Source organism: Dunckerocampus dactyliophorus, chromosome 3 (assembly GCF_027744805.1).
Source record: "Dunckerocampus dactyliophorus isolate RoL2022-P2 chromosome 3, RoL_Ddac_1.1, whole genome shotgun sequence".
NCBI classification, from domain to species: Eukaryota; Metazoa; Chordata; class Actinopteri; order Syngnathiformes; family Syngnathidae; genus Dunckerocampus; species Dunckerocampus dactyliophorus.
The window spans coordinates 34,847,074-34,874,201 of NC_072821.1; the positions used below are offsets into that span (position 1 = coordinate 34,847,074).

Sequence of the window (27,128 nt, forward strand, 5' to 3'; positions counted from 1 at the left end):
CACACGTTCTCCATGATGGGGGCGCTGATCGGAAGTACATGAGATGTCGCAAGACCAGAATGTGACCACATATTAGCCGCATCACTGTAACACCTCCAAAAACATCCAACACGGTTTTATGGTTTTATATCCATCCTGTGAGTATGTCGTACCATTCAAGATAACATGTAATACTTACAGTATTTTGGCCATTTTGAGCATTAGTGTAACTTTCATCCTGGGTGCATTGATTTCACATAGCAACATAGAAAGGAACGCTACACCTAGCGTTAACTCTTCCAAACTCAAAAACAAAAACACAGAAGCCGTGGCGGCAGCTCCAATATGTAGCGTTACCTTTCGCTAGTGGCCTGAGGCGTTGTGAGCGAGTGTGCAGTGAAGCTAGTCACTAGCCGGCTAGTAGCTAGTCTGTGTGGTGTGGCGAGATGTCACTAAACCAGTAATGTAGTTCTTAGGTGTAAGAATGTTAATAACTATAATAATAATAATGCCACTGTAGCTTGGTTAATATGCGGGTCACATTATGTAAATGGAGCATTGTTGCCGCTTTTTGGAGGTTTTTTCAGACGGCTTTATAGACGGAATAGGTGTGTCCCATAACGTGCATTTTTTGCCTCTTTTTAGCTGTTTTCTAACTTTTAGAATGCAGAGAAAAGAGGGACACGTGTGTTCATGTCTTACATCAGGATTGTGGATGATGGGGAAAATTGCCCCCAAAAAAGTGCAGTTTGCCTTGAAATGTTTTTGTGGAAGCAGTCCCAGAAGGTGACCAAGGGATTGAAATACACCAACTGTGCTGCAATTTTCAGGGTGCCCTGGATGCTGGATTAACAAATAGGAAAAGAGCTCAAGCAGTTGCTTGGTCGGCCCAAAACAAACGTGAACCACAACTGCAGCAGTCAGCAAGTCTACATTTAGTTCAGTGTGCCACACACAGACTAACACGTGTCTATGGTATTTTGCTTGCTGCAAAAGCCGGGAATGGAATGTTGAATGGTGGGTGACCTCTGGTTATTACAGACCTCTAGGGGCGACACTAATTACAAACCGCTAACCCATCAATTTTAATTTTCTGCATACTGGATTAGCATCATTGTGTAGAGCTAATGAAATTATCTCTTAACTGTCAAAAGCTTCCAGCTGAGTAAACAGTTTTTAGTTTGTCTGCTTATTCTCCACGCCTGCTTAATATGTGCAGATTGTTAGCAAACTCACATTTGATAGCAACTGCGTTGTATAGATGTTTTACCTCACACTTATTACATATTCTGAATAAGAATTAGAAGTCACTGACCTTTGCTAAGATTAATTTGTCTTCCCAAAGTGTGGCCCGCATATTCTAAAAATATTATTTAACAAGAATTTTTTTTCCTGTCTCTTTTTTTTTTATTGGTGGTATTGTGAAAAACAAACAAAACAACGAACAAAGTTGTAATTTTTTCAAAAATTAGGTTGGAGAAAAAGTTGTAATGTTACGAGAATAAAGTCAAAATATTACGGCAATTAAGTCTTAATTTCAAGAACAAAATTACAAGAAGAAACAACAGCAGAAATGAAAAAAAACAGCCTTCTCGGGGCATTGAATGGATGGCAACTGGAATGTTCAGGTTGTCTTAGAAGACGTTTGGCCTCTCATCCGAGCAGGCTTCAACAGTTAATGTGCAAAGATGGTGGGAGACTCGCCAGTCAGACTAGGTAGGACAGCTCTAGTCTGTCTGTCTATGACAATGAATGACCTGGGTGAATGAGAATATTCACAGGAAAAAAAACCCTGTAATTTCACGAGAATAAAGTCAAAATACTAACACAAAAGAGTTGTTTTTGTCACAAAAAGACAAAACTAGAATAAACTTGTAATGTTATGAGGAAAAATAAGTCATTTTAATAGTATAGAGTTGAAATATTGAAGACAAAGTATGTTTTTTTGTGTTGATATTAAAAGAAACAAAAACAAAATAAAGTTGTCATTTTTGTAAAATTGGGTTGGGGAAAAAGTTATATCATGGAAATAAAGTCAAAATATTATGAGAAGAAATTTATTTGATAAGAAAGTTGAAATACTGGGGAAAAAACTGCAAAAATGGGAAAATAACGAGACCAAAGTTGATCTCAATAATCGGCTTTTCACCTACATCACAACGATGAGATGCGTTTTTTTCTTGAAATATACAGTGTATAACTTCTTAGCATAGCTACATCAAAGTGTGCCGTGCAGCCTTTTGCGTCTCTCAGCACACAGACATGGTGCGTTCAAGGACTGCCAAACACTGTGCAAAATCTCAGCGCTAAACAAAAAAGAACAAGATGTATCTATCATCTAACAATTGTGGACTTTCTGACAGCAGTACATGTAGTCCTGTCACGATAACAAATTTTGCTGGTCATAATTGTGCTACAAATTATCAACGAAAATTGATAATTTCGACGTTTTTTTAGACCATATTATCATTAAGTTTATCATTCACATTTGAGCCACTAGATGGTACTCAAGTGTACTTTATCTGTGTGAGGCACAGAAGATGCCCACTATGGCACTTACGAATCGTGTCACCACTTCACATACCCTGGGTATCGTGAGCTTGTGCCACCCGGCACTATACATTCACTTCGCCGTTCAAACGCCCCAGCAAGTGCCAACCGCCGGGACGAATGCCCCACTGCACATCCACACTGGAACTGTGGCATTCGGCTTTTGTGCTTTCATTCATATTAGCGTTGGCTTGCTAACTGCTAGCTAGCACTCAGTGTATTCAGTCACTGCATAGCTAGCCCCCTGCTCTACGTACTGTGACAAAGACGCTGAATAGCTGACAGGAGGTTCACTCTTGCCCTTAATTGAACAATACAACCAATGCGCTCAGACACAAGCAGAGTGAACCCTTTTGTCATCCAGCAAGATGAGGAAATGGAATGTACATTTATTGAGGCGTCAAAATTATCAACCTTGTTTTTTTCTATTGTTTGATTAATCGTTTTATCGTTTATCTTGACAGGCCTAAGTACATGTATGCTGCACATTTTACCAGTATTATCACGTATTTATAAATTATTGCCCACTTACTGTGAATGACATCTTTTGTGCCTATTTTCGGAGCATAATTATTTGACTGAAAATCTGTGACTGCGACGTTGTGAATGCTGAAACGCAAATGTGTGAGGATCCACTGCATATGACAACCACCACCTGTCATTATAGACTCCAAAGTAATCCACAAAGTCAAAACCCGCAGCACACTCGCTAACTTGCAAGCAATAGAATAAAGACGTAAATGATGAGATCACTCTCCCGTGTGCCATACCGAGAGCGCAGAGGAGAATTTTAAATGCACAACCGTCAGAGAAATAGTAGGGGTGCGCCATCATTTCTACATATGATGGAAGTATGACATCATACCGATGAATCCGTTAACATTAAAAATAGCTCAGATAATGATAATTTAAAAAAAAAATGCGCCAATGAATCCAGATTACCTGTACTGTGCTGGTAAGCAAATCAAGCACTCCTTTTTTCTCCTGACCGTGACGTGAATGACCTGCCGTAACCTCCCCTGACCTCACTTTTAAACAAGCATTCACTTTAAATGTTCCACCATAGGGGGGAAAAAAACCCATCGAGCACACAAAAAAACCTTGTCAGCCACCTGAAACGCCAGCGCCGCGGCGTTTTGAAAAGTGCAAAAGGTTTGCCAGACACCTCCGTGGTATCAACACTGGCTGAAAAATCATCATGCTGTAAATGCTTTGCCTGATTAATTTTATTACCTTGTATTTTTATTGTTTTATTTTTTATTATGTGTGTATGAATGTCTAATGTAACTTGCAAATTGTGCTGCCTCTTGGCCTCTTGAAAAAGAGATTTTTAATCTCAGTGAGGTTCTCCTTGTTAAATAAAGGACAAATAAAAATAAATAAACTGGCTGCTCAGAACGTGTGCCCGAATACAGTGCACCTTGGTTCTCCTGATAGTAGTGATGTGGTAGTAGTAATGTCATGATATTTGATTAGGACAAATCAACAGGTACAGTTGGTCAAATCCTAATTTGTTCCAGTCCTTCTTACCTCCAGGTGTGCACAAACTACACTTAAATATAAATTTAAAAAGTAGATATGAAAAAGTTATTGGTATTTAATCGGTCTTGAGAAGCAGAAAGTTATCGGTATTGGTTTTGGGAAAAAAGACGTTGTGCATCTCTAGTCAACAGGATTAAGAACATCAAGTTATTTTAGGTTTCTTAATAAAGGACAAAGTATATACTTGTTTTGTAGGAATTGTACCCTGTACCCGCTGTATAGAAAATAAAAGCAAATGAAATGAACTGAATGAAGGCAGTAATGGTAGAGGAAACACTGTTCGCATCATTCTATTTTATTATTTTATTTTTTGTCATGCTGCATTTTTTTTTTTTTATGCCATTGCTTTCTTTGCACAGGGGAGCAACATCACAGCCCTTTTGATTACTCGACACATTTCACATTTCTCACGCTAGTTCTGCTTTGGTCTTTTCCTGAGAGGGGAAAAAAAGGTTTTCAACTCATTCAATCACAGCTATTTTTCAAAAGACAACCCCTTCAGTGCCATTTTAGACAATCTTTAGAAGATCTTTCAAGGCACTCGGAATATTGTGTTCTATGGCTATATAATACATGAAACCTACCAAAAGAAAGATTCTTTCAAAAGAAAGACTCCTGTCTTTCATCAGAAAAGAAAGTTTATTTGTTTTCACAAATATAACACCTTGTGGCCGTTTTTATGCCTGAAAATTGCTCTGAAGCGAAGTGCATTAGTGGGGAGTCGTATCATCACCTCTTTTTGGCTCTCGGGCAAAAAAACATAAAAGATGTGTAAATATGTTGTTGGGATTGGGCGTTCGGTTTTATAAGAACGTATAAATACGTCTTTGGCATTGAATGAGTTAAAGTAGCCACCATATCCTGTAGACTGCCAATCGAAAAGATATCCAAATGACATTTACTGTATGTGATGCAATGATGACTAAATATGCCGTCTACAGCCACATCTATTTACATCACATCACATGACTTGTTTCTGTTTCCTGTGAGCTGTTTACCCCTGTGAGGTGAGGTCAGGTTTGTCCAGTGCTCCCTTAAGAACTAGTCTCTCTGGGCCATCAACACTGCTTTTAATACCCACGTTGGTGTTGAGGTGACAGCCACGCTGTCGCCTTGGCAGATACCTTGGGGGTAGTGTATAAACAGTTCATGTAACTTGATGTGTTACGGACTGAGCTCAGTTACTCACAAGCGTTTGGCAGACTGGCAGCCAGTCGCAAATGTTTAAAGTCCAACGTTGTGATGAAAAACATGTAAGACTGTTGATCATTTCAAAAGAAATGTAGTAACCGCACTTGAGTGGCCTTCCTTGTTGCCGTTGTTTCATACCAGATCATTCTTCCTGTCTCTCAAAGGTTCCATTTGGCTGCAACACGAGGACACTTAGACTGTCTCAATCTCATACTCTCACACAGTGCTGACGTCACAGCGACAGATGCCACAGGTAAGCGCCTGCTTGGTGACACCTTGTTGCCTCAAGTCAAGCATTAATACACTCCGGATCAGAATTTTAGAACCAGTTGGAAAATGTCAAGAATGTACATTTTGGAGGAGGTTCTCAGTAGGGCTTCAAAATGCAAAACGAAGAAATGGGAGTGAGACGAAAACATTTTTGAGGAAGCAAACAAGCATTAAAGTGAAATAGGCTGTTCATCAGCTGATTAAAAGTTTAAGACCATAGCTCAAAACCCCCCAAAAATAGAAATAAAATGTTGAAAAAAAGAGTGAGTAATGAATAGCTGCGCCATTCTTGTTAATCAGCTTAAAAATGGGTTTGGGCATGCTTGATGTCGGTGTTTCCAGGAGGCTAGTGGGAATGTTGCTCCAGGTGGTGAGGATGGCTTCACGGAGGCCATCCACTGGAACTGATGTCCATTTTTGTAGTGGTTCCTTCGCCATTCATCCCTAATGTTGTCCATTGGATTAGTGGATCAGGGGAACACGCAGGATGGTCCAAAAGAATGAGCTTATCCCTCTGGAAGAAGTCCTTTGTCAGGCGAGCATTGTGAAATGAAAAAGCCAATCATTGCCACACAGACGAGGGCCTTCAGCCATGAGGGATGCCCCCTGCAACATCTCCACTCAGCCAGCTGCTGTTTGACGCCCCTGCACAACTTGAAGCTCCATTGTTCCATTGAAGCATCACAATGGCGCGCCCTCCACTGTGGCGTGTGGAAAACATCTCAGGTGGGATCTCCTCGTCGTGCCAGTAATGTTGAAAGCCATCAGGACTGTCAAGTTTACATTTTTCCCATCAGAGAATAAAACTTTCTTCCACCTTTCAATGTCCCATGTTTGGTGCTCTCCTGCAAATTCCAAATGGCCAGTTTTGTGACGTTGAAGGATACGAGGCCTGTGAAGACATTTTGTCTTCTTAAAAGCCTTCTCTGGCTGATGGTTATTGGACTGCACTCGGTACCAGTAACTTGTGTCTTGACAGACAGCCAATGGGATCCCTCAGCTCAGGGCCGGTGACATTTTTTTGAGCCTACCACTTGACTTTTTTGTTCCATAACCCTCCGGATGTTTGAAGAAGTTTCAAAGGACTGTCTTACTGCGTCCAACCTCAGCAACAATGGTGCGCCGCGAGAGGCCTTGCTTATACAGCTCAACAATCTCACTGCATACAAAGAGAGAAAGCATTCAATCCACATTTTTGATTTTTTGAGGCATTTTGCCTTTTAAAGGCCGTGGTCTTAAACTTTTGAACTGATAAAAAGCCTATTTCACTTTAATGCTTCTTTGCTTTAAATTTACATAAACGTTAAAACATAGAGATAACACATTCACAAGACCTTTCATGTGGAACAAAAGGCACCCTGTTCTTTGTAATTAATCTCTCCCGCACACACACACACACACACACACCTGATCATTGGGACCGCCTCCACAGCAGGCTTATGAGGAAGAGGAACTCAGTTCCACTTTAGAGATCACGTAGGCCTGGCTAGATCTTGGCTGGTGGGCTGATTGTTCTCTCCAGGGCTAGCATTGCAATTGCTCGTATGGACTCCTTCTAATATGAAATTGTAAACATCACTTGAGACTTTGCATTTATTCACAGCTGGTAGAACAAAAGAATGAGTGCGAGCTTTTCCCTGCTAAAAGGGCCACTACGAACTCACCCCCATAGAAAATATGATTTTATTTTTATCATTGTATTGCCGGCTGGTAAAGGCAAAATATATCATAGCATTTTATTCTTTGCAATGACTTCAATTATCTATGCATTACGAATCAAGATGTGCTGACAGAAGGAATGTTTGGACAAATATTTCCGCCATTTCTTTTTCCAACGATTCCCGACTGCGGTCTGACTTTCTCTTCCTGATCTAATATCTAATCTAATACTTGTAGGTAAAAATGCTCTCCATCTGGCTGCAAGAAATGGGCATTCGCTGTGTGTGCAAAAACTCCTCCAGGTAAAGTCGATTTGTCCTGCCTGTTTTCCCTTATGGACCTACAGTGCAGTCATTTGGTGGAATGTATTACACTGTGTGGCAAATCTTTTATTTTAGTCCTTTCTTTGATTGATTGTCCTTTGCTAGCCGTACAGACACCAGAAGCATATTACAATAAAACAATCCAATAGGAAGCCAATGAAATGATTATGCTCAGTCAGAGAGCTACTTACTAGTTAATCAATACTGGGGCTGCAACTCATGATTATTTTCTTACTCCATTAATCTGAAACTTGTTGCTTTGATTAACAGTTAGACCCTAGACCCTAGACCAGGGGTGTCCAAACGTTGGTCATTTTCCCCGCATTTTTGTGCTTTTTATTTTTTTTATAGTTTTCCAAATATTTCAACTTTCTTTTTAAATTTAAATTTTTCTTTTGTGAATTATGACTTTAATCCCATAATAATATCACTTTTTCTCCAACCTAGTTTTTCAAAAATTACAATCTTATTTTGTTTATCATATTACAACTTTAAAAAGTAACACATTTATTCTTTAATATTTCAACTTTATGCTACGAAAATTACATTATTTTTCCTCATAATATTACAGCATTATTCTCGTAAAATTTAACTTTTACGCATAAGATTACAACTTTTTTTTCTTAATATTTTGACTTTATTCTTGTATAATTACTGCTGATTTTTCCATTTCTGCTTTTAAAAAAAAAGTTATTTTCAACTTTCTTCTTGTAAATTTTAATATAATATTATTTATTATTTTTATTCCCACATTTTGACTTATTCCATATTTTAACTTTTCCCCAAACTAAATTTTCCAATAATGACTTTAACTTTATTTTGTTTTTTGTTTCTACAAAAATACTGTATATATTTTTTCTTTAATATTTGAACTCAATGCTACGAAATTGACGAAAATTATATTTCCTCATTATGCTGTGTTTGTGTGTCACTTTTTTTCTCGTTCGAATGACTTTTTTTCTCTTAATATTTAGTCTTTATTCTCGTAAAATTACAGCTGTTTATTTCCATTTGTGCTGTTTTTTTTATTATATTTTCCAACTATTTCAACTTTCTTCTTCTACATTATTTTTTCGTAATGTTACGACTTTATTCCCATAATATTTTGACTGTATTCTCCTAATATTGTAGCTTTTTCTGCAAACTAATGCAACCCAATTCCCCATGTTTTATTTGCATAATTTATCTCTGATTGACTGTGAAATATCCCTTGCACTGCAGCTGTGGCCGGTGCCTCCTCTTGGCTGGCTGCACTGAAGCATTAGTGTGTTTACAAGGAGGCAGCAGTATTGTTCCCTTGTACAACTGTAGCCCCATACCCCCTTAACCCCCATTTCTAATGTGGCAGTGATCTAATGGAGCTCAGGGCTGTGGCGGTGGATTTTCAACAGTGTTGACAAGCCTTACACCCCTGCAAACCTTCCCTCCATTCTGGGTGCAGTCATCACTCCAGACATAGCAGCCCCAAGCACCAACAGTCTAACCTCATCTGTACCAACCCTTGTCGTGTAGGATATCCCCCCTCCCCCAGATGCTCTTAATGATCCCCCTCCTCACACAGTCATTTGAGCACGATGCTCATTTTTGGCCCTTGTTGCTACAGAGAAGTGTGTTTTTATAGTATGTGTGGGGCACTCTCTGTCATACTTACCCAGCAAAATTAGATCTACAGACCTGCAGGCCCTCATCACCACGGTGGAACAGTATGTCCACTGAGATGCATCAGGCATACGGTCATAACCCCACTTGGCCTTATTTCACACGCTTGCTTCCTCATTTTCACTGTCAACCAACAAAAAATACCTTCTGGTGCCTCATTTTGTGCTGCAACTACAAAACTAGAACACGCTTAATAATTACAAGGCTTGTAAAGTATGTCATATCGTATCCGTTTGTTAATGCAACTCCAACTTTATTTCTAACGTAGAATGCACTGTATTTCCCCTTTTGGGTTATTACTCGGGCTGTTAAATGATTCAATTTTTTTATGGGTACCCGGACTGACCTGGACCTGAACTGATAAAATGACTAAAATGACATTATTAGTCCTCTTAATATTACAGCGTTATTCTTGTAAAATTACAACTTTTACGCATTAGATTACAACTTTTTTCGGTCTCTGTCGTAACGTCCCCTAAGCTCACTTGTAAACAATCATTTACTTTACGAGGAAGACATTTCACGTGCTAGTTGTAACAAATGCTCCGCCATGAGGGGGGAAAAAAACATCGACCACACAAAAAAGCTTATCAGCCACCTGAAACGTCAGCGCCGCAGCATTTGAAATATGCAAAAGGTTTGCCAGAGACCTCCATGGGGTCACACCGGCTGCTCGGAGCGTGTGCCCGAATACAGTGCACCTTGCTGGGCCACAGCAGGTGGCTCCCTCCGCTCTATACTCTGGTTCTCCTGATAGTAGTGATATGGTAGTAGTAATGTCATGATATTTGATTAGGACAAATCAACAGGTACAGTTGGTCAAATCCTAATTTGTTCCAGTCCTTCTTACCTCCAGGTGTTCACAAACTACAGTTCAATCTAAATTTTAAAAAGTAGATATAAAAACGTTATCAGTTATCGGTACCAAATGGGTCTTGAGAAGCAGAAAGGTATCGGTTTGAAAAAAATATATATATCGTGCATCTCTAAAATATTTAATCACTGTTTTCAAATTAATTAATCATGATTACTCACCTTTTGCGACTATGTCTAAAATATGCCCATTTTTACCGTGTTTTACCGAAAGAAAGATAAATTACAAATCAAGGTAAGACCGCACACGTCTGAAAATCTATTTACATAACCCTAGTTTTTTAGCTGAATAGTAGCAGAGCTATTGAATCACACTTTAACTGTGTTATTATGAGCCATGAGGCCACGTCATTTAAGGTGAATTCGCACGTTTTGAGTCTATATTTTGCTAATTCTACTCTACTTAACGTTACCTGAGTAATAAGAATGTCCACCTATTGTTTTTCTTTGTCTTTTTGTTTATTTAATAGAGACATTATTGTCGTTTTCGGAGTGTCCATGAATGCATCTCACGGTCATCTAGTGACAATGTGGAAGTGTCATTCCCAGGATGTTGGAATTGGAATTGCATGGCTGTTGATGTGTTCAGGTCAGAATAAAGTTCCAAAAAGAGCGTCAGACTCTGTGTGACTTTGTGAGGACGCTACCTTGTGCCTCTGTCTGTCGTCGTAACGGCTTGCCATGATGCGTATGGTTTAAATGACGCTAAATAACGTAGGCAAATTTGTTCCCGGTGTTAACGTGCTATTTTTGACAGTCCAAGTTATGACACATTTATCACATTTGGAGAATACAGTCAGCAAAGTGAGGTTTCTAATAACATGCAAAACCTTATTTGGGTGGATGAAGGTTTCAAAAACTGTTTACTAAATAAACTATTTTAGTCCATCACTCACTCACTGTCCAGCAAAATCCATCATCCTCACTAATGATTTAGATATTTAAAAAAAAAGTTTTATGTGTTCTTACAATGTTCCTGTTAGCTTTTCTTGATGCATTACTGCCACCTGCTGATCTTGTTGGGACTCTTGTGACAGTACACCATCCGAATCAATCAAAAACACTGCTCAGTGGGAATGGTTGCCATGCTATTTGCCACCCTTTTGGCAAGATATAGAAAAATACATAATAATATTGGTGCAGTTTTATCTGTTATCACCGCGAGTGAGCTTGTGTTTCACTTTCAACAGCACAACTGTCCGGTTGGCAACGTGGACCTCCAAGGAAGGACAGCTCTCCATGATGCTGGTAAGTGTTTGCAGGATCATATCCGATTCTCCTCCAGATGACTGCTAATTAGGGGTGAATTATCGGGCCGATATAAGGAAATTATGTTACCCATAAATCTGACAACATTAAAAATAGTTCTGATAACTGGTAATTAAAAAAAAAGGCTCCAATGAGGTGATATTACCCATACTGTGTAGGTGAGCAAATCAAGTGCTCCTTTTTTCTCTTGACTGTGACTTTAACGGCCTGTCGTAACTTCCCCTGAGCTCACTTGTAAACAAACAACAAAGAGACTGTATGACTGACAAAAGGGTCACTCTGTTCTTGCCGTTGTTCTATGGAACAAACGCACCAAGGTGCTGAAACCAATGCACAGGGTGAAACCACTTCCTGCCTGTTTGGAGGCGAGAGACTAGGAAAACAGACACACATGCACATGGCAATATTCTGAGGCCAGCAAAATTATCCTGTTCATTTTCATTTATTGTGTGATTCATTTATTTATTATCATGCCAGACCTCGTACCCACTAATTGTTTTGAATGAGAGCTTGCCATATTTTAACCTCGCGAGATCTTGTGACACGAGATCTTGCGACACCCCCAAGACTTAATTGTCTTTGCCACAAACCTTTTCATGTCACAAAAAGACGACCCTGAAATTGACATCAGATTGTGTTTTATACACAACAGGCACAAAGAAAGCATTCGATCGTGTAGCACACGATACACACAGCTAGCAAGTCGTGCACACTCGCCGGCGCATAGCGTGGCTCTCCTCACTGGGACAAAGAGACCGAATGACTGACAGGAAGATTCACTCGCTTTGTCCATTCAGCTATAGAACAACGCACCCAGGTGTTGGGACAGATGCAAAGAGTGAACCCTTTTGTCATCCAGCCTGTTTGGAAGAGAGAGAGGAGGAAAACAAACACACATGCACATGTCAATATATCAAGGCCGGCAAAATTATTGAGTTCATTTTTATTTTTCGCGCGGTTTATTCATTATTGTGGCAGGCCTAGTCATGGCGACCTCGAAGATTGGATTTATGTTGAACTCTTTGGTTGATGCAAACGGAATTCCATGTCAATTGTTTTTGTTGTTGTGGTAAATGGAGTCGAATGATCTGACTTTTTGTTCTCTCCACAGTCATGGCAGGCTGCTCATCCAGCGTGAAACTTCTCTGCGACAGCGGCGCTGCAGTCAATGCCAGTGATTTTGTAAGCGCTAACTTCCACTTCATTTGGCACAGTGTGTCTTCAGTGTGTTTGGCCATTTGCCACTTGCAGAGTTGTTGGACGTTGGAAGGAAAATGGTTTGTCTAGCAGTCAAAAGCAGTTTTTTGTCTGACGAGCAAAAAGACTTGCTAAATTGTACATCTGAAGGTAGCATTCACAAAAGAGTAGCCTGTATTGTTGTGGACACTTATTGAACAGAAAACTGTTACATCACAGTTGTTGACTGCACATGGGTGACCCTTGTCTTTTGCTCTTTAGGATGGCAGGACTCCATTGGTGCTGGCAACCCAAATGTGCCATCCACGCATCTGTCAGCTTCTTGTTGAGCGAGGGGCTGATATCTCTGTCCGGGACAAACAAAAAAAGTAGGAGTTGCCCACATGGATGTACCGTACAGATGATATACATCATGTCTATCGCGACATAACGAACGGTCAAGGGCTTTTAATTTAGCACTCAAATGAAGAGATGAGTAATAACTTCAACAGGGTCCTATCCCACATTTGCAACTGCTTAGCCTGATGTGCAGTAAAATGTTCACATTACAACTTTGCCCAGCGACGACCGCTAGTCACTTTTTCTTGAATTTGGCAGCTTGAGAGTGTTTTTTGGATGATAAGAATTGTGGATCTAAACCAGTAAGGCAGGAATGGGACTATTTTTGGTTTTGAGGGAGCTAAAGACCTACCTCGCCTTACGACCAGCTGTTTCGCAACCAAATCACAGTTTGATTATATTCAATATCAAATTCTTCTTTACAGTTTGCTAGGGTTGCCACAAGATCTCACGAGGTTAAAATGTGACAAGATGTCTTGTTCAGGAAAAAAAAAAAAGCCTCGTGGGCACTAGACCTGGGACATAATAAATATATAAATTAATGACACAATCAATGAAAATGAACTGGATAATTTTGGCAGCCTCAATATATTGCCATGAGCATGAGTGTCTGTTTTCCTCGTTTCTTGCCTCCAAACAGGTTGGAAGACAGTTCACTCTGTGCCGTGGTTTCAGCACCTTGGCACTTTTTGTTCAATAGAACAACAGCATGACCGGAGTGAGCCCTTTTGTCAGTCATACAACCTCTTTGACTTGGTGGGCGGAGGCGGGGCCGCTAGCATACACACAGTGCAGGCCAGTGTGCAGTCGTCCCTCTAAAAATCATGGTTCGGTTATCGCTCCCTCTCTTTATTGCATTTTTTCAAAAACTAATTTGGAATTGAATCTGGCCTGTTATTTTTGTCGTAAAAAAATGCATATTTAAACAAATTGTACTTATTCTTGGCCTAAATTAAGCATTTACAAGCATAAAAATGGCTAAATGAACTAAAATACAAGTACAAGACAGAAGAAGCATTGTGATTGTGAATCGAGTATCGTATTCTACATTGGCCGCTAGGTGTTGGGTGAGACCAGCACTAGACTCGTCACTAAGGTTCCCTAGGGAAGACATTTACTGTGACACTGCTCGAGCAGGAGTTTTATTTACATCTTAAATGACTTGTTTACTCTACTATATTGGGTAATATGAGTGTAAAGCCATTTAAAGCCACCACTGGCGGAAGTACGCTGGAAGTACGTTGTCCAGAAAAAAACAACAAGGAACCGCTAACATGTGAGTCTATGTACTATATTGGGTAATCCAAATGTAAAGGTGACTATAGGGGTCTTATTTCATGGCTTGAGGGCTATAATGTTAGAAAAACGTATTTAGAAGATCATAAACAGGTTTTCTATGCCATGACTACGAAAATATTCCATATATTAATATTGAACCCTACTTTGCGGAAATTCACTTATTGCGGTCGGGTCTGGAACTAATTAACGGCCATTAACAGGGACGTCTGAAACATAGTAGAAATTAAATGAAGAGATTGCAGTACATTGGCATATTTTTTCATTGTACTTCTCTTAAAAGTAATTTTGAAATATCGTCTCGTCTTGTTCTTGTAAACCCAATCTTGTGTATCATCTCGTCCTGTGAACTGAGTGTCTCGTGACACCGCTGCCGTTTGCTGATAACCATTAGTAGGTAGCCGGTTGAAGGGGGCGTGTCTCTATGCAGCTCTGACCAGTGGCGAGGGGGCAGGGAGTTGGAGCTGATTTATGTCTACGACATACAATACGTCTGTAGTAGCATACTTTCACACACACACTTCCAAATAATTTTACAACACAGTACACACATACGCAGACGTGCACATGCACGCGCACACAGAACATGCATACACCTCATTGTTTCTCATACTTGCATTTATTCTTGGTGGTCTACTATATTAGGGAATAATCAGAGAACTATACTCTTTTTTTTATTTTATTTTATTTTTTTTTTATAAAAGCAACTACTGACAATGCTAGGCTAGTCATTAAGCCCCGCCCCCGAGCGGAGTCCGGTAGGAAACACCGATCACCGACAATGTGCAAATTGCCCATTCTTATTCTAAACCGTAAATCTGACAAATTGGCCTAATTTTAAACAAAATAAAACCCTGAAATGAGAAAATGCATGTTTATATTGTCTAATTCCGATAGGGTGAAAAACGGTGCTTATAATGGAAGTCACTGGGGGTTTTTCTAGTACTATCACAAACAATGTGAAAATTGCCCAATCTCATTCTAAACAGTAAATATGACAAATTGGACTATTTTTCAACAAAATTAAACCTTGAAATTAGAAAATGCATGTTTATATTGTCTGATTACAATGCATTGCTTATAAAGATGTCCCCTAGGGACCTGAAAGGGTGGGAAATTTGGAATCTGACCCTGCAAAAAAAATAAAAATCAATTTTTACTACTAATCTTATTTATAGTTCAGGCTCAGTTTTGGCTACGAGGAGAAGAATGCAGAATTACCTTGTTCACAATTTGAGATTTATGGAGCATTTTATTAAAAGAAACTTACAACAGCGCCCCCTGGGATCCAATGTTATTTGAAAAGCCCCTGAAATGAGCAGGATTGGTCGACTTTCAGTGGAGGTTGTTTTTAATGCAGACAGTATGGAGGGCATGAAGGCCCTCATGTCTCTGTGTGCTAAGTATTTTGTAAAGTAGTTGTTAACATTGCGTCACTCTCTTTTCTTCCCAACCTTAGAACAGCACTCATCCTGGGTTGCGAGTACGGTTGCAAGGACGCAGTGGAAGTGCTGTTAAAGAATGGCGCCGACGTGAAGGAAGTGGACAGCTTGGGCCACGATGCCTACCACTACGCTCGCCTCAGCAAGAACCAGGAGCTTGTGGCGTTGATGAAAATCTGCCTGGACAAAGCCAGCAGAGGTGAGAATGCCATTTCTGTCAGAGACTACCGTACGTGTGTGACTTGTCTGATGTTGTTAGTATGTCAACGTTACGATACATGAATTTAACAGCTTTGAAAAAGAACAGTAGTGCTGATTTCATTGTCATGCAGAGTTGGATTGTCTTTTTTATGGACATATTGTGCTTTATGTTATGTTCTTGTCTGCTCATAATAGCAATCACACACGTTTACTGTGGGTGGCATTTTTTGATTCATTTTAAAAATAATTGATACTGAACTGAGGTTTCTTTTCACAGATAAAGAGGCAGCAAAAATAGAACAGTGGAAGCGACAGGTAACAATGCGAAATTCAAGTATATTTCCATCATATTTTGGCTACCAGTGTAATAAGACATCTATTTTCTTTTTACTTTCATCCCATGCATTGTTACATCCTTTTATATTACGACCCATTACTTCTACATCAAACACTGCAACACTGCAGACCTTTTTGCACAGCATTATTCATCCGTAATGCCTATGTGAGACCACTCATGTCTTTCTCTTTTCTGTGCGTTCTAAAGATATAAACACAGCTAAAAATAGGCAGCTAAGAATACACGTAATGGGACGCAACTATTCCGCCAATAAAGCCTTCTGAAAAATACATTTTTAGCTGCTGCTTTTCATCTGTTTTTATATCTTCAGAACGCACAGAAAAGAGAAAGACGTGTGTTCATGTCTCACATAAGGATTGTAAATGATAGGCAAAATAAAAAAGTGCATTTTTCCTTGAACTTGTCTGTGAGAATGGAGAGTTCATTTTTGCTGCATTTAGTAGCTTTTACAGGTGATTGTTTTGTCCTCAGCAGTCGGTGGAGCGCTCAGACTCCGTGGAGTCTAACAGAAGGGATCACATCATACATGTAAGCATAAGCTCTTCTCAGAAGACACGCGTTCACGTAGTTGTGTTAGCGCAGGGGCGTCCAAACGTTTTCCAGCGAGCTCCACAGAATGAAAGGATGCGACTTGGCCACGTTGATATTTTGTAAAGCTATGCTAAGAAGTTATATATTTCAAGAAAAAACTGCATCTCAGCGTTGTGATATAGGTGGAAAAGCCTATTATTAGTATTAGCTTCAGTCTGTTGTCTTTTTTTCCCCCATGTTTGCTCTTTTTTCCCTTTTTTTCCTCTTTCTTTTCTTCTAAAATAATCTGTGTACATTTTTTTCCCTAAGACTATGGCTTTATTCTCACAATCGTTTGACTTAATTCCCATATTATTATAACTTTTTTCCCAACCTAATTTTCCAAAAATTAAAACTTTATTTTGTTTTGTTTCTGCTATTATTATGATCTTATAAGACCTGATTTTAGGACTTTAAAATAATTGTCTTTTTTCTTTTATATATTAACTTTATGCTCCTAAAATGATGCTATTTTTCGTAATAATATTACAACTAGGGATGCTCCGATCAGGGCTTTATGCTGCTGATTCCGATACCGATCATCCATGAGTGAGATCGGCCGATACCGATCACATGGATTAATTGTATATTGTTCAGTTTATTCATGTTGAGTGCTATTGGCCAGGGGGTGCCGTTAGACAATTCCAAAGGCCTCTGGCAAATAAGTAATTATTAAAAACTAAACTTTTGGGCTGATAGTTGTTTTTTTTTTTTGCCTTTATTTGTGTGAAATGATTTTTGACACAAACCTGAATTTAATTTGATGCGTGTTTTGGACTAATATGAATACACTGGAAATAAATTGTTCAATAAGGATTTTTTTAGTTCAAGATAACAAAATGAACAGAATAAAATAATATAAATAAATGTCTTCATTAAATAGAAATGTGTCCTGCTGAACTTAAAAGAGAATGAATTGAGTGTCCAGGTTGCAGGGGTGTCCAACTTTCGTCACTATTAGAGCTGTCAACTATTGTTGTTTTATTTATGACTGGCAACATTTCAATTGTACGCTACTTTATTTACCAAGCACATCTCCACTCAAACAGTGGAGCCATTGTTTTTATGCTGTTTTGTGCTCATTTGTCATTATATAAAGGCATAAAGTATGAATTCAACAGTTATAATAAAAAAACTACTGGGAGTTGAAGCAAATATTCTGTGAGCCTTTGGTGAGCTACTTAAAATCAGCTGGCAAGATAGGAGACCCCTGTGATAGTATCACCATCATAAGGCTGGACACACTATGTGTTTATGTTCATTCAACAACCACACACAAATAGTGTTTGGAGCACAAGACATTGTTAGTATCATGACGACAAGAGAGCAAAATTGTTCAGTGACACGTGAATGTGATATCCACTCGAGCACGTGCTCCCAACTAACCGCATTGCTTGCTTGTTTTAAAAACAAAATGTGACTGTGGTAAAAAGTCACCTTTGGAGTCCGAAGACCAGAAGTTAGGTGGATAACTCTAGCTAGCTGGCTAGCTAGCTGCCGCCAGTGACAGCTAAGCAAAGCGTGTAAACAAACATGCAAGAAAAGTGGCACAGCAGTAGGTTTGATGAATGAGTGATCAAACACACTGGCATGGATTGGCGTAGCCTGTGTCAAGCTGTCAAACTGAAGCCATTGTGGTTTTACAGACCAGTGTTGATTCTCGCGGCAATACGGGACAAGTGCATCCCTTGTCGGCAATACGGGTGTTGGCAACCCTACGTGACACAGCACACGTGCGTATTCGTGTCATGTTTGTTGTCGTGACATGAATTGTCATGTCTGCACAGAACGGCGATCGTTTTTTGTGAACAGCTCTGAAAGGCACTTATCGGCAGATGCCGATCACGTTTTTAACGGAAATCAGTCACGTTTTTAACGGAAATCAGTCGGTGCTAATTGGTGGCCGATTGATCGGACCATGCCTTATTAGGAGGTTATTTTTGTAAAATAAAATGTTCTTGTTAGATTACAACTTTTCTCTCTCAACATTTTGACTTTATTCTTGTAAAATTAGTGCTGTTTTTTTTGCATTTTTGCTGGGTTTTGTTTGTTTTCTTAAACTTAAATTGTATTTTTAGAATGTGCTATGGGCCAGTGAAAAAAACAGCCGCGGGCAGCAAATGGCCCCTGGGCCGCAATTTGAACACCTCTGTATTAATCGATTGAGTGGTGAATGAGTGAATTGTTATCTTGAAGTTGTAGTCATTTGTCTATAACCCTCTGGTATGAGATATTTGATTTGGTTTTGTGTTTTAGGACTTGGAGAGGCAGAACGAGTCCCTGCAGGAAAGTCTCAGGAAATACCACCTAGAGCAGAGGGCACTGCTAGATAAGGTCAACGTGCTACAACAACAGCTTACACAGGTAACTTGTAGACAGCATTTTTATTTACTGTAATTGTTGAATGCATGTGAGGCACTCTAATTTACCTACAGATACTAATACAGAAACCTGAATAGCATATACAGGAGGTCCTCGGATTACGAACGAGTTCTGTCCGCTCCTCTTCTCTTCCTAGAGCTCCTTGTAACAGCGCACAGAATACATGACCCCTCTAGCATTCATTAGCATTCAATAATCTTTGTCCTTAAAAATGGTCACGACAGTCAAGCGGCTGGGGCCAAAAGAGTGGCCAGTATTGGTGGCCGTGACTCCTCATGCTCAGCTTTTTACGATGTTCATGTTTGCTTTCCTTTTCTTTGGCACACTGCTGCTTGGGAGACATCATGACGTCCAAAAGGGGAACTCATAAGCGATGTTGTTCTTTTTCAGCGTGGCTGTGCAGGCCCAGCCCCAGTTGTACACTGCATTCTTGCGCTGCGCGTGGCTTGTATTCTTACGCCAGCGCACGCTGTAACTAGCTCTCGAGTAGGTCTCGTGTTTACAGACGAAAATTATATTTTTTTATTCATTTATGGAAGCACATTCGTCACGACGAAAACGCTGTAAGCCGAGGACCACCTGTACACGGTGGTTGCGTAGGACGGAACTGAGATACAAATGTTCCAGGTTCTGCTGAAATGTCCCTCACTTGCAAAATTCTTTTTTTCTATTTGCAGGAAAAGAAAACCATAGAAGACACTCACAAGGAGGTATGAAACACAAATGACCTGCAGGTTATTGAAAGTATTTGATGTGTTGACAATGTCATGCCAGAAAGACATTTAAATAGATTAGGTTTGTGAAACTAAAGAACATCGTATTGGTACCCTTTCAAGCAGGTAGGTTCATGTGTGATATTGTCCTAAATTTCAGGTGGGAAAGCCATTAAGTAGTTAGAAAGGCATAGATTGGGGTTGTAAGTTCCTTAATTATGCTTTTTTATATACAGTATAGTGCAGGCACTGTTCAGGATGTTTGATATTGTACACAACACTGAAGGCTCGACTTTAAAGCTGCTTTCCCTCTTTATGGTTTGCTGCTATTGGTAAGGATCTGAGATAATTTACTCATCTATTAGCGATCAGAAGAACCTGTTGATTTTTAATATAACTGGAATAACCTAAAAGACACTTTCTTGAACAATACTGCGCACTCTTTTATATCACAGAAGATGCTGGCTGACACTCTTTTATACTTCGTTTTTTGCACCAGGCACCTTGCAGGGCAGCTAAGGGTCCTTCTTTGGACCAATGGCACATTCGAGCCATCCGGGCTACTGCTGGTGAATAAAAGATAGCAGACATGATATCAATGTCACAGCCAGCTGGATGAAAACCTGACATGTGCATTACAGTAACAAACCCCATCAAACGTTCCCTTCGAGCAGCTGTGTCGATGAGCCAATTTGCTTAAATCAGATACAGTACATACACCGAGCTCTCGGCTACAATCGTGAAAATATTTAAAAAAATAAATACATTATCACATCAGCATTTTGACCGCTGAACATGCCTGCATGCCTTGCCGCTCTCAGGCACGCTCCCAACCCAGAGCTCCGTCCCCAAAGGTGCCAGCGCACGCCAAGAGAGCAAAAGGCACAATGAGAAAAAGCTGTAATGTTGACACTGACAATCAATAATAACACAAAGCATTGTCTTCAAATATCTAGCACTTTTAATAAATAAATAAATATATCAGAGAAGCACCACGCTCTCTGTGGACGCCATTGTTTGTAAACTTGTACCACATCCACATTCTTTTAGCTGCTCATTCCTTAAATTCCCCAAAGGTCACTGATTGGCCTGTACTGTACATCACTGCACTGTGTCATTACGGAGCATGTTCCGGTGGTTTGTGAGACTGAAAAGACGGAATGTCACTCGGTATGAGGTCCGATTTCTAGGCTAATTCGTTTGCCTTAACCCAAGCAATGCTAATTTGGAAATGCTTTTATGTTTAAACTGATTTTTTGTTGTTTTTGTTGTTCTTTTCGTTGCATCAGAAGGAGCAATTAAAGGTGTTACTTAGTGCCAAAGAGCGAGAAGGGTCACGAGGCTCGGAGACTGTCAAGGTCCAGCTCAAAAGCACCATGGTCTGTGGCTGTATACAGATCATTTCATGTCTCATTATAGGAAACCATTAGAAACTCTAGATTTTCATCTCAGATGTGTGACTGAGTCTTAGGGCCACACCGGGAAAAAAAAAGTCAGAGACTTTGAGAATGAAGTCGTACAATTACGAGAATAAAGTCGTACATTTACAAGAAAAAAACTCATATTTATTTATCATACGTGTCAGAGGGAACATAGAGTAGAGCATAGCTCATCAGGAAGGAAGGAAACTTTCTTCTTGCTTCACGCAAGCTTTTATTTATAATGTGGCAGGAAAACAGAGCAATTGAGCATTTAGCATTTAGATTAGCATTCCCTTCTCACTTCCGCCTTCCTTGCCCCACCCCCTCCACATGCCCAAGGCCAACGGTTACATAAGCAGTCTCAGGCAGCGCTTGTAACATAAAGTTACGAGTATTGTATTGTATAAGTCCTACATTTACGAGTATTGTCTCGTAAATGTAGGACTTTATTCTCCTAATATTGTAAGTTTTTGTCGTTCATTTACAACTTTATTCTTGTGAATGTACGACTTTATTCTCGAAATCTCAGATTATTTTAATACTCCGTCGTAACGGGCGTTGCCTGAAACAGCTATGAAAAGGGGGGGACTTACATGACATTTGGCCTTGGGCAAAGGTAATATTACCACTTTTTTTTCTCAAATTTACGACTTTATTCTTGTAAATTTATGACTTTATTCTCAAAATCTCAGTTTTTTACATTTTCAATGTGGCCCTAATACTTCAATGTTCTGTAAACATTTTTTGATCATAATTATGATGTACATGTTGTATTAAAATAGTATTGTTTTTTGTTTTCCATTTTCAGGGGGAATACACTGGCCAGTCAGTGATCAAAGGTTGTCTAACTTTCCTTTTCTTTAAATACAAAAAATGCATCAATGATGTAATTACGATGTCTGATGAAAACGATGTATCTCTAAATCAGGGGTGCCCATTATGTTGATCGCGAGCTACCGGTCGATCGCGAAGGTAATTTGGGTTGATCGCATAAACGTCACTTTGTAGATGTCGTATGACATCAGCCTGCTGATATTCAGCTCCCCTCCTGATACGCTCTTGCTCCCCCACGGCAAACATTAAGTGGTGAACAGACGTCTCAAACTACACACGGAGATACAGCTTTCATCTTTATTATTCTGATTACAGATAAACCAAGTCATCGGTAAGATGCCTTGATCTATAACAAAACTTGTAGCGGCTCGTTATGTAGAACAAAAGTGAATTGTTGGATGGTTTTTCTTCGCGTCATGAACTCCACTATAAAAATGCATGTTTTATACACTTCCGTTTGTTATAATTGTTGTACAGTATAACTATATGCCCATTGCTGAAACTTTTTAATATGTCGCTTTTAATTCAGCTGCATTGTCTTTTGCATAATCATTTTCATTTCTTGTATATCGATAATGTTTGATAGCAAATGCTAATTGGGGGTAATACAAGAACTGTGTGTAGAATGAACGTTATGTAGCTATTTTGACTGACATACTGCTCAGGTTATGTAACTATTGAGGAGTTATGTGTAATTATCTTTATTGCCATATTGAATTGAATTGTGAATTATTTGTGAATGATATCAACTACTTTGATTAATTGTCAATTAATTGTCATGTGAAATTCTAATCATTAGTATTTAGTATAGTCGTTTCAAACTTTACCGGTTAGGTTTTATATATGTTATATGTTTTATAGTAAAAGACAGATCACGTCAACTTATAACCGTCATGCTGAAAAAGTGTGAGCACCCCTGATCTAAATGTTTTTGCTTTACTATTTTGACACATTTTTCCAAGAAAAGTGGAGATTTTCATGTGGCATCAACAATTTTCTGCAAAGTGAGATTGATTTGCAAAATGCCTGAGCTGAAATGGTATTTGTACTTGTTGTTTTACAGGGAAGGAGAACTATTTGGTCAAACAAGCTTATAGCTTGGATTCGGATCAGGTAGGCTTTATTTGTTAAGTTAGCATGTATGCCTTCACAATTTGTTTTCTTTGAGGCTTTTTTTCCCTAAGTAAAAAAATCATTTTCTATCTTGTGTTCAACTCTAAATCTGACAATACACGCGTTGAACCATTCAAAATATAATATAGTAATGACTAGGGGTGCCACGAGGTCAACATGTGATGATATTTCTCCTTCAGAGAAAAGTTATCTTGCGGGAAGATCAGACTGAGAACTATGACACTATGACATCGCTACTGTGAATTATAATACACATACGTAGTATGGAAGTGGCAGTGCACCAGGCAAGATTGGAAGCGGACATTAAGTGCTTTACACATGCTATAATCCCTGCAGTACTACCTGCACTCTTTTCGCAGCGTCACTCGCTCGCAACGTGTGACTGCTTTTTTTCGTCAGAGCTCAACAGCTGCCGCTGTGTTGTTGTAGTAATTCTACATTTTAGGTGTTACACGTTAGCATAGTAGCATTTTAAAAATGTTTTTGTAAGGAGAACTCATAGTTAGCAATGGTAGCTTTGGTAACATGCTACGGTTAACATAGTAACATTTTAGCCATTTTTATGAGTAAAAACTTGGGTAAACATTTAGTGCTATGTTAGGTGTTAGCATGTTAGCAATAGCATGCTAACATTAGCATAGTCGCATTTTGTTTTTTATATTTTCATAAGTATTAATATACGCCGACACTTAGCTCTACCATGCTAAGTGTTGCATACTACTCTTAACATAGTACCATTTTAGCCATTTTTGTGTTAGCATATTAGCATTGCTGGCATTCTAATATTAGCATAGTAGCATTTTTAACCATTTACATTAGTGTTAACATTGGTGAAAAGGTTTGTGACAAAGAGATTTGTTCCATAGAACAACAGCGTGACTTTTGTCAGTCATACAGTTTCTTTGTCTCAGTGGGTGGAGGCGGGGCTGCTAGCATACACACAGAGTGCATAAGAGTGTAACGTAGTATAAATTATATTAGAAAACTGCAATATATTGTCATATACTTTTTATATTTTTTTCATTGTGCATTTCTTAAAAGGAAAGTTAAACTCTCACCTCAGACCCAATCTTGTGTATCGTCTTGTCTCGTGAACTGAGTGTCTCGTGACACCCCTACTCGATTCCATAACACACAACACATACGTTTTAATCATATTCTGAGTAATTTATGTTTGTCTCTGCAGAAACTCCACAATCCTGCCATGTCACGTTCACTCGCCAGACCGTCGGAGAAGAGTCTGTCTGGTGAGCCTGATGTTCTTCGACACGAGCTTGAGATTCTCAGGAGAAAACAGCAAGCGACTGAGGAGGACAGGGCACGACTTCATTCTGCTCTGAGTCGAAAAACCAGAGAATGCCAAGAACTGGTTCAGAGTAGAGACCTCATCCAGAAACAGGCCGACCAGCAAGTTCAAGAACTTGAGGATGCCTTGGGCGACGTGCAGAAGAGGATGCTTGATTCGGAATGCAAGGTTAAACAGCTGCAGGCTCATGTGGTTGCAGTGAAGGAGCACTTAGGAGGCCAAGCCACAGAAGAGCTGCGTGCCCAGCTTCAAGATATCAAGGCCAAGTACGAAGGAGCTTCTGCTGAGGTGGGCCGGGTTCGTAATCGCCTCAAACAGAGCGAGAAGGCTTTGGAGGAGTATAAGAACAGTGAAAGCCAGCTGGCAACTGAGGCTGAAAGGTTAAATGAAGAGCTTGGGGCTGTGACTGCACAGAGAGATGAACTTGCAGACACTGTTCTTCAAATGGAGACCCACTTGAAGGAAGCCAAGTCTAAGCACGACAGCGTGGTGCCGGCTGAAAAGTTCGACAACATGAAAAACCTGCTGACCAACGCGGTTGATGAAAAGGAACGACAGCTCGCCGAGCTGAGAGACGACTACGATCGTGTCTTAGAGGAGGTGGCCGAGCTCCATCGCAAGCTCGATAACCCGGCCCAGGGTGGAACAGGGGTAATGTTCTCGGAGGAACAACAAAAGATACAAGCTGCCCTGGAAGAGCAGAATGTCTCGCTGAAAAGGAAGCTCCATGACGTCACGGCAAAAAGCCAAGTGCTCATTCATGAGATGGAGGACAGCGAGGAGGAGAGAGAGATACTGCAAGAGAAGCTGGAGGAGCTGAACAGCAGACTCCAGACTGAATTCGTACCCATCAAGCAACACGAGGAAGCTCGGATGAACATGGTATCCGCAGTGGAGGAACTGGAGGACAAACTGGTGGAGGCCAGCGAACGTTACGGAAAAGCCGAGGGACAGGTTCAGCAGCTTCAAACAGAGAGGGTGACACTCCAGGAGAACATTCACACTCTAAAAGGTGCCACAGAGAAACAGCAGAGTGAAATGGAATCCCTGAAGACGCACAATGCCGAGCTGATGAGGAAGCTTGAACTTTTACAGACAACGTGCGAAGACCAAGACAAAGAGCGTGTGCAGCTTACAGAGCAGAGTCATACTCTGAAACAGAGCCTCGAGGGAGAATACGTGCCCAGACACCTGCACGAGAAACTGAGGATGGAGTTAACTGCCGCTCTGGAGAGAGTCAGAGCTGAGGCGGCAGATTTGGACTGCAGAGATAAGGAAAGTCGAGAGGAACTAAAGCATGTGACAGAAGGAAATGCCAAGTTACAAGAAAAGTTGGAAAAGGTGTTGTTAGAGAGGGAAAACCACTATATAAGCATGAAGGATCACAAGAGTGTCACGGAAAAGTTGGGTGCTGCTGTGGCGGAGGCCGAGGACAGAGCAAACCGACTGTCACAGATGCACGTGACCGCCCAGGAGGAAAACGTGACGCTGACCCAAGAGCTGGAAGCTCAGAAGAAAGAACTTGATACCATACAGGAGGCCATTCAGTCCAAGTTCATCCCTCTGACAGCTGCTGAGGAGAAAGAAAACTCCTACAGTTGCCAAGTCAAGGAGATGAAGGTCAAACTATTAGAGATGGAGGAGAAGTATAACCACGAGAAGTCTGACAGAGAGAACAACAAACTGGAGAAAGAGAAACTGAAAGTTGAGATTGAAACTGTTCAGCAAAGACTTGACACCGCTCTTGTCGTTGTTGAGAAGCACAAGGAGCGCGAGGAAGCGTTTAAGGGCCGCTACGAGGAGGTATCCCTGAAGCTGGCCAGTCTGGAGGAGAAGCACGACAAGGTGCAGCTTGAGAAAGTTGAGCTGGAAGACCAGAACGCTCTGCACAACACACAAATCCAGAATCTCCAGGACCGTCTGAAATCGGAGTTGACTCGGATTGCAACGTATGACTCTGAACTCAAGGCCCTCCATGATGCCATGCGGCAAGCCCAGGCGGATTGCAAGAAAGCACGGGAAGCTCAGCAGGTAGAGGCCCAAAAAGTTGGTGCCCTGCAGAAGGAAGTTCAGGAACTCCGCAGAGAGCAGGCGTCTCTGCTGCAGGAACACACCAAGGCCAAGGAAGCCCTGGAGGCTGAAGTCGCTGAGCTTCGCGTGGCGCTCCGTGAAGAGGAGGAGAACAGTGGCCAGAGGGCAGAGGATGTTTCAGCGCTGCAGTCCGAGCTTCTCCAAGCCACTCAAGCTCTCGAGGAGCGTCGCTACAAGGACGTCCAAATGACCCAGTTGAAGAAGGAGAAGCAGCATCTCGAGGAGGACGCTGCCAACCTAAGCAACAAGCTGTTGAGCTTAACAGAAGAATGTAAGGAAGTCCATCGGGAGGCAACTCAGGCAAGGGAGGGTGAGAGCCAAGCCAGGAGGGAAATGGAGGCCGTCCTCGAGAAGGGGCGGGCCATTGAAAGAGAAATTAGGGAGCTGAAAGAGCGCTACGATGAGTCACTCAGCACCATCGGTGATCTTCAGAGGAGAATTCAGACATCATCTCAGCTGACTGAAGCCAAAGACAAGAAGGTAGACATGCCACTTCACTTCTCGTGTGCTTGCGTGAGTTGAATGATGT

The 27,128-nt window shown here is 40.5% G+C and overlaps 1 protein-coding gene across 4 annotated transcripts in view; it reads left to right on the forward strand.

Annotated features, from left to right (window-relative positions):
• Positions 1–27,128, forward strand: part of uacab (uveal autoantigen with coiled-coil domains and ankyrin repeats b) — a 59,638-nt gene that overhangs the window by 26,983 nt on the left and 5,527 nt on the right. For 2 of the 4 annotated variants that reach the window (XM_054770995.1, XM_054770998.1), the window contains exons 3-16: positions 5,427–5,515; positions 7,429–7,493; positions 11,237–11,294; positions 12,427–12,497; positions 12,774–12,880; positions 15,607–15,788; positions 16,068–16,105; positions 16,620–16,676; positions 18,975–19,082; positions 19,778–19,810; positions 21,103–21,192; positions 22,043–22,073; positions 23,132–23,181; positions 24,389–27,079. In XM_054770995.1, the coding sequence (XP_054626970.1) occupies positions 5,427–5,515; positions 7,429–7,493; positions 11,237–11,294; positions 12,427–12,497; positions 12,774–12,880; positions 15,607–15,788; positions 16,068–16,105; positions 16,620–16,676; positions 18,975–19,082; positions 19,778–19,810; positions 21,103–21,192; positions 22,043–22,073; positions 23,132–23,181; positions 24,389–27,079 (3,670 nt within the window). The remainder of the gene's footprint in view (positions 1–5,426; positions 5,516–7,428; positions 7,494–11,236; positions 11,295–12,426; positions 12,498–12,773; positions 12,881–15,606; positions 15,789–16,067; positions 16,106–16,619; positions 16,677–18,974; positions 19,083–19,777; positions 19,811–21,102; positions 21,193–22,042; positions 22,074–23,131; positions 23,182–24,388; positions 27,080–27,128) is intronic. The other 2 variants (XM_054770996.1, XM_054770999.1) reach the window with 2 other exon arrangements.